The sequence below is a fragment of the Excalfactoria chinensis genome, chromosome 17, assembly GCF_039878825.1.
Source record: "Excalfactoria chinensis isolate bCotChi1 chromosome 17, bCotChi1.hap2, whole genome shotgun sequence".
In the NCBI taxonomy this organism is placed as follows: Eukaryota; Metazoa; Chordata; class Aves; order Galliformes; family Phasianidae; genus Excalfactoria; species Excalfactoria chinensis.
Window position 1 is genome coordinate 4,317,105 of NC_092841.1, and position 7,713 is coordinate 4,324,817.

Below are 7,713 nucleotides of genomic sequence, written 5' to 3' on the forward strand. Positions count from 1 at the left end.
TAGCTTTGGTTGGGGTGAAGATCTGGAATGCATCTTTCTGAACAGCTTCCCTAAAGGAGACAAAAAGAAGGCGTGCTGTCTAAGCTGACCTTTCAGGCTATTTGTGCTGTGTTTATGCAGCAGTATTAAACTGGACCATAAGGCAACTTTGGGGAAACTTTGCCATTTGTATCTGTGATACTTGGATACTTTTGCTGGGGTGACTGTAGTGGTGCTTGGCATCACTGTGTAGGAAGGCACAAGCCAAGCAGTGCTGGATTGGCATCCTCCTTGTGAGAGCTGAGATACAATTCCTCAGCTCCAGCCCTCCTGCAGTGCCTTTTCTAAACGTCTCTTGTGTGGCAGGTGCAGACTGCCCCTTGAAGGATGCCTTCAGCAGAAGAATCTCTAAGCTCACAGTGAAGGTAAGGGAGGCTGTTAAGCATTCAGTGTTGCTGCCTGCCCTGTTCTTAACGCCTTCAGGGACAGAAGTCCTAGGGGCACTGTGATTTCTGCGCAGTGTGTCTGAGAATTCTGTGTTTCCTAGGGACGGGAGCACTGCTTGAAGATACTGGAGGAAGCTTTGAGTGCCAACCAAGAGGTTCCAACAGCAGTAGGAAAATGGTATGAAATGAGAGAAAAGGAATAGTGTACCGAGTCCCTTAACGTGGGGCTTACTCTTCCCCAAGCAACATTACTGCACCCAGGGAATGCCTTTTTATTTGATCTAAGGTTGTGGCTTCATTTAACAGCATCCTACATAAGGATTCTTATGTCCGATTCTGCTAAATCAGCTTGATCACAATTCCTCCTTGTCCCACAAGATGGGGATAGTGTACTTCCAAACAGAACAGCTGAACAGAAGGACTTCAGTTGAAATCTGTTTTCACCACCTTTGCCATTCCCCACCAAGTCACTACTGCATCGCTTAAGACTTAAAGCATCAGAGGTAGAAAACTTCGTACTGTCAGGGGGATGCTTAAGCATTAGTGTTCCCTTGGCAGATGTATAAATGTGTCTTGCCAGAAATTACCCCAGCCTGTGTTACAGGTCAGACCCTCATGCCTGTGCGGTGGAGCTGGAGTATGAAGCTTTCAGAACCAGTAAAATGGCTAACTCATACAAGGCATCTGTGCTAAAGAAGGTAGGGCCCAACATCTGCTGTTGCTTGCCCTTGCCTCTTAATGTGGTGTGGCCTCAGCTCAAAGGGAAGTAGGGTAGTGTTTGTGTAAGAGGGATGAAGGAGAAACTCCTCTTTGCCTTGAATGTCTTCCAGATCTCTCTTCTTGGTTTTGTTTCCAGGAGAACCCAGAACCATGTTGGTTTTGCATCCTTGATGGCTGCAGCCTATGAGTTTACAGACTTTAGAAACCTATTTGTCAGTGCAAGCTTACCCAGGTGTCCTCTAGGTCTAGCAATAGAGGGAAGGGGAAATTCTTCAGACTGTTATTGATGATAGAGAATCCTTAGTTTAGGTTAGCTGATTGCCGTATGTCTCTGAGGATGTTCCTGTTCTTTCTGGCCCCTGGGAGTTTGTTTCTATTCTTTTTTTTTTTTTTTTCAGGTAGCAGAGATTAACAAAGCATCAAAAGAAGGAGAGTTGTTCTCAGTCTTTGGGTCAGGAACTGGAAGCAGCAGCTCAGGAACAAAATATGGGTCTCCAGCAGAAGAGGATTTCCTCCCTGCATCCCAAGTTTACTCAGTGAGTGAGCACAAGTGGGATAGATGAGATATGACTTATCTACCTGCTTTTTCGTGATTGTTTTACAGGGTTTTTTTATGGCCATAGGTATGTATTCAGACTGGAACTGCTTTCTCTATCCACCTTTTGTTTTTGGGGTAAGAACAACTAGTCATGCTGGTTCCTATTAGTGAACTTACGTGCAGGCCATACAATAAATAGCTTTTTCTGATCTTACTCTAACCAAAGATGCAGTCTGTTTCCTCACTGTGGGTCTATGACTTTCGCCTAACCCATTTCCCTGATGTCTCAGTTGGTGGTCATGATGACGAGTCAGTTTTAGCATCATCCTTAGCTTACAGCTGTATGCACAGTAGTGTATTGTACTCCTAAGCTTGTTTCCTTTCAGAGTTCTGCACACAGGCCAGAAAAGTCTTAAATGTCTTCTCCTTCCTTTCTCACTAGTTCAAACCCAAGCGCATGGGAGCTGGCTTTCCAAAGACGTCTGGCTTGTTCCAGACAGCTTCAGAACTGCTGAAGATCCAGGAAGATAGCGATACAAAGCCTGTCAAAAAAGAAGGTTTTCCAAATAAACAAGACAACAACAGCAACTGCAATCTGGAACTGGACGCAAAACCCACTGTTCTTCAGAAAAAAAAACAAGCAACCAAAGCGGTGTGTGAGAGTGCTGAGGTGGTAGTAGTCCTTCCTGAGAAGAAGGAGCAGCAAAGCAGTCCAGACACAAAAGCTGCCCTTGGGGATAGCCCTATTAAGAGGACCAAACTCAGCAAAAAGCAGCAAATGCTGGCAGAAGCAGCCAAAAAAGAATCACAGGATATTTCCAAGTTCTTCTCCCTTTCCAAAGGTGGGTCTAAAGCCAAAAGTTGCAGCTCAACAGAGGAAGCCAGCTGTACTGCAAGCACACTACCTCAGGTTTCTTCTCAAAGCATATGTCAAGAGAAATCAATACCTCAGGAAAACAAAGATGCCTCTGGAGATGTGACAGGACAGACCCACGAGGAGAATGAGGAGCTGGGAGAGACGAAAGGAGCACTGACTGAGAGGGAGGAGGTCTGTAAGACCCAGCAGGCTGCTGAAACTAAACCCCTTCAGGAAGAACTTGATGTATCGAGGTAAAATCTTCATCTCTCTCCTCTCTGTGTTGCCCTGTTAGTTAGCTGCAGGGCCCTGCCAGCCTTGTCTTAGAAACTGGGAATCCATATTCGATATCTAGGCTGGTGAGGGAAATTCCTGCTTTACCATGGAGAATCTCATGGCCTCTGAAAATTGTCCTTCTCTCCACTCTTTCCATTAGTGTTGCTGAAAGTGTCACAGAAAATGAACATGCTGTTGTTGGGGAAGGTCAGAGTGGGAAGCGACAAGGATCAGATGAGGTAAGACTTCAATGTATGCTGATTTTGACTATTTCTGCTTACCTTGTGCCAGGGTTCTCACTTGGAGTGATATTCCTGGTCTGATCTTCACCTGATAGCATTATTTACCTGGGGATGGCCCAGCTGCAGCTGCAGTGGGGAGGAGCACTGTTCATGAGTTGCCTCTTGGTGTCACCCTGCTGCCCACAGAACCAATGCCAGCAGTTCAGAACGCAGTAGAATCTTTTGCTTCACTCTGCTTTGTTTCATCTTTTCTGTGGCTGCACCTTTTGCTGACAACTTACCTGGAATGAAACTCTCCACCCCTTCTAGATCCGTAACTAACTGTATTTAGAAAGTTGCTTTCTCAAGTTTGGGGAACAACCTCAACTCAGTGGCCCATGGGACTACTCAGGAATGAATCATGCACGCAGCCTTTCTTGACAGTCAGTCTCTGCTTCTTGTTTTGGCATCCAAGACTGCCTAGGAGCCGTCTGCACTGAATAGTGCTGTTTTCTTCTTGCTTTCTTGTTGTTGAACAGGGCTGTGGCACTTCTGAAGAGGCTGATTCTTCCTGAGGGGTATAATCTCAGCAGACATCCTGGGGAATCTTTTCCTGCCAGCCTTTCCTGTATAAAACAGGGTCTTGCAATTAGCTGCCTTAAAAAGAGTACAGAGAAACAGGTGATGGTCTTAAGGGTTTTTTTCAGAGCCTGTGTAAGAAAGTATGTTATGTCTGCAGAGCTAAATGTCCCCAAGAAGTAGCTGCATAGGCTCCTTGCATGGTGTTCATGTAGGAAGAGCCTGCAGGATGCTGCAAAGATTCATTTTCTATGAATACTTCTTCGGGAATTGGTGATTTTGGTTTTCTTCTGTCCCATCTCCAGGATACAGAAAATCCTGCAACAAAGCGGATGCGGACAGCAGCAAAATCTTCTATTCTGTCCCAGCCAGAAAACAAAAGTGTGGGTTCGACAAAGAAGAAGGTGACTTTTGATCCAAACTTATTGCAGAGTGATAAAGAAGGAGCCAGCAAGACCATACAGCCTGTGACCAAAAGCATGTCCCTCAAAGAGACAGCAGACATCGTTGTTAAATATTTGACCCCATTCTACAAGGGTGGCAAATTTGCTTCCAAGGTTGGTACAGCTCAACAACTTCTGTAGCAGAAGGAGATTGTGTCTCCCTAGTGATCTGGGGCTCTGAGAAGGGAAACATGATAATGGTACCACATTTCATTTCCAGGTCTTTGTGTGTGCTCTCTTGGTGACTAGGTGCAGAAATTCCTCTCTTGCAAGAAAGGATTTGTGTGTAATTTAAAGTGGTACCTTGTCAGTTCTGCACTTGTTATTGCTCATGCTTTCATGCTTATCACTGTTTGTGGATTAGCAGCAGATGAAGTTGAGTTTTGGTCTGGTTTTACATGATGTATTCTACAAGGCAGCCTGCGTGTGCTTGTGCTTCTCCAGCACTACAGGGTCAGACACATTTGCAGGCTTGCAGCAGTCCTGCAGTATAAATCAGTATAAATCTGTAGATGCTTTGTGCCACAGCCAGGCTATGCTGAGGGCAGAACAAATGCAGAAATAAGTCTGGTGAGATTACTAATGTCTCCTTTCTGCTCTTTATCCTCCCCATCCCTGCAGGACCTGTTTAAGGGCTTTGCTCGGCACCTGTCTCACTTACTGACTGAAGATCAGAACCCTGCTCGCAAGGCTGGTGAGTTGGCAGCTGTGGAGACCACAGCTAAAGTTATTTAGATGCTCGATGAGGTGATGTCTGCAGAGGGGGAACATGTCTAAGTATCGTGTCAAAGGGGGTGCTGCTTCTCTTGCAGTGAAGGAAGAAGCGCAGAGGCTCATTAAAGAGTTTTTCAAAACACGAGTCAGATGTGAGAGTGAAACAGACTGGCAGGAGCTGCACTGCTCAGAGGGGTGATCCTTGCATCGTGCTGGCTCTCTTCCTTCTTCCAGCAATGGGACCAGGGGATGTTGAGGAACGTAGCCATGGAGCGTGTCAAGAAAATGCAGAAGTGAGTCTTCTTTTCCCACTGCATTTTTGCTCTCTCCTACCTACAGTGCCACCTTAGCAACACACATTTCCAGGAAACCAGTTTCTGTGAATTTGGGGAGTGTTTCTCCAAAAAACAGGGAACTGAGGCCCTATGGTACCTCCCGCCAAGAGGCAAAAGGTCTCCTTCTCCTGTGTAGGTTAGAGGCTGCTGTCTCAGATGTTTTGCAGTGCCTCCAACCACTGTTCCCTGCAGCAGTGTGGGAGGGAGTCACACTTTCCAACCAGGACTCTGCTTTGGGATGGCTCCTCTCCTTGCTCCCCCATCTCTTAGTCCTTATTTAAGTGTTACCAGTAGAAGCCTTATGCTACAAACGAGTTCACATGCTTTTGCTCAGGGCTGCTAATGCTGAACTTGGTGGTTTAGTTCTGGATGGAACGTTGTTCCTTGGAAGGCAGCAGGGGAGTGTTTGGTTTTTACCCTGCAGGCAATGCTGACTTTCTGAAGGAAGAGAAATTCAGATTTCTTTTTGTTTCTTTTAACCCTAAGTTAATTTCTTTTTAACACCGTCTAGTTCTGCCGGCCCTTTAAACTTCAGTGGTGTTGATCTCTCAGTGTTAACCTCTCCAGCATCTGCTTGTAACCCCTAAAGCCATATCTGTTCCCTGTGCCTCACCCACAGCCTGCAGTACAGAGGGCAATGCTGCTGTTACTACTGGTAAATGTACTGCTGTGGCTCTCAGGTTGACACTGTGGTGCCTCTGCTGCTATATTTATATAAAGACCTGAACTGTAGGGTATCAGTGGGCTTGAAATAACCCGATTCCCTAGTGCAGGTTCCTTCTGTTGGGTTTTAGTTGGGTTCTACCTTTTTTTCATGCTTACAGAGGCTGGTGGCCTCAGGCACTAATGCTGCTAGAGTGATCTGCAGCCTGAGAAGCCATGAAACAGACTTTTGAATCACTGTATTCAACAGATTATTATTTTTATGTGCTGAAGGGTATGTGCAGAACTAACAATAAAACAATGTTGTAGCAGCTGTGGATTCCTCTTGAAAGATTTTTCTGACTTCTCAAACCTCAGGTACATCAAGATTGTCAACTTAGATGTAGAATCTCTTTATCTGAACAGGCAACTGATGGTGAAGGTGAGGTATGGGATGGGTGGGAAGCGTGTAGCAGCAGACACCTCCCAGCCCGGGTAGCTGCTGGATACTCCAAGCTGAGAACCAAAAGAACCTGGAAATGTATTATCTCAGGTCACTTATCTTTACCTTGCTCTGCTCAGCTGAAGGATGAAATGGTTTACAAGAAACTGATATGTGATACAACTATTTTTTTTCTCCTGGCTTCTGCTTCCCATTAAAAATCCTGTTTCATCAGCAGCTTAAGTGGGGTTGCTGCCTCAGAGATCAGTGCTGCAGAGTTCAGCTGCTGCCTGGCTGCATGAACTCAGAAATGTTTTGTGTGATCTGTAAATCAGAGCACTTCCAAAAGGGCACGTGGCTGTGTGGCACAGTGCTGAATCACAGTGCGGGGCAGTTCTGCAGGTGAGCTGTGCTTTTGTGTAAGGACGAGTTACTCTTCAGAGATGTTCTCTAGTTCTTTATTTCATGTTGCTGTGCACCAAGCCTTGTGTTGGTAAAGAGAGAAGGTGCCATACACTTCAGCTTCAGCAGTTCCTGACAGGAAAGTGCTGTGGTCGGTGCTGGCATCACCAGCAAGCAACTAACTGTGCATCATGACCTGCATTGAGCAACCCCAGATCCTGTCCCCAGCCAACAGTTACAACCTTTTCCTCAAGCTTTTCCAGTTTCCTGCAGGTCAATCATCCCACATCAGAGGTAAAGCAGTATCTGTCACCTCATAGCTTCAAAATATCCATTACGCAATTATTTCATTATAAATCCCCTAAAAATGAAGATACTTATTAGTCCAGTAGGATAGCTTTAGAAATAAAAATAAATTAGGTGGTTTTATACAATCCTGGGCTCTCTGCTCTATTGTAATACAGTTTCCACTTGAGTGCTCTTTCTCCATGGGCATGGAACCGTAATTTGACAGCTGCATGGATGCAGCTGAGTTCTGTGTAGTAGGAAAAATACACATATAATTATGTCAGTGAGAAATTAACAGTAAACTTTCTTACCACTGCAGCTCGATTAGTGCCCAAGCAACTGTATATAATATGTGGCAATTGTATATGAACACTGATCTGCTTTGCAGTTGTGATGCTGTCTACAAGCTTCTGCTTCACAAACCCTGCTACAGGGCCTCTTGCATATCAATACAGAGAAAAAGCTGGACTGTGGAGAACAGCAGCAGCCAGTGCAGTCAGTTCATAACCTCGGCTTTGCTTTCTTATGTTTGTTAATTCAAAAAGAGAAAAAAACAACCAGTCCCACAGTGCGTGGCTTGAAGGCAGTTACTTGCATTTCTTCAGCTGCTGCATTGGAACAAGCTACAAAAAAGCAATGGAGTAGAGAGGGTGCCTCGTGGTTTGTTCAACCAGTGCAAGTATTGCTTCAAGGAAGAGGACTCAGACTGAATTGTGGGCTGCCAGGGGTGACATTACAGTCCAGTCCATCAAGAAACATGCCATTGCTGTGGTAGCAGTTGTAGGAAGCAGCTGAGATCGAGGATGTTTTGGGGAGACATTCCCCTCAAAGT

The 7,713-nt window shown here is 45.4% G+C and overlaps 1 protein-coding gene across 6 annotated transcripts in view; it reads left to right on the forward strand.

Annotated features, from left to right (window-relative positions):
• RECQL5 (RecQ like helicase 5) overlaps nt 1-6,081 on the forward strand; it is a 34,161-nt gene extending 28,080 nt beyond the window's left edge. For 4 of the 6 annotated variants that reach the window (XM_072351780.1, XM_072351779.1, XM_072351782.1 and 1 more), the window contains exons 12-20: nt 346-404; nt 527-603; nt 1,030-1,123; nt 1,544-1,681; nt 2,126-2,793; nt 2,976-3,054; nt 3,921-4,172; nt 4,680-4,752; nt 4,871-6,081. In XM_072351780.1, coding sequence (XP_072207881.1) covers nt 346-404; nt 527-603; nt 1,030-1,123; nt 1,544-1,681; nt 2,126-2,793; nt 2,976-3,054; nt 3,921-4,172; nt 4,680-4,752; nt 4,871-4,971 — 1,541 coding nt within the window. In that variant the 3' untranslated portion in view covers nt 4,972-6,081. Of the gene's footprint in view, nt 1-345; nt 405-526; nt 604-731; nt 911-1,029; nt 1,124-1,543; nt 1,682-1,768; nt 1,819-2,125; nt 2,794-2,975; nt 3,055-3,920; nt 4,173-4,679; nt 4,753-4,870 lie in introns of those variants that run through there. The other 2 variants (XM_072351783.1, XM_072351784.1) reach the window with 2 other exon arrangements.
• Nucleotides 6,082-7,713: the final 1,632 nt, after the last annotated feature.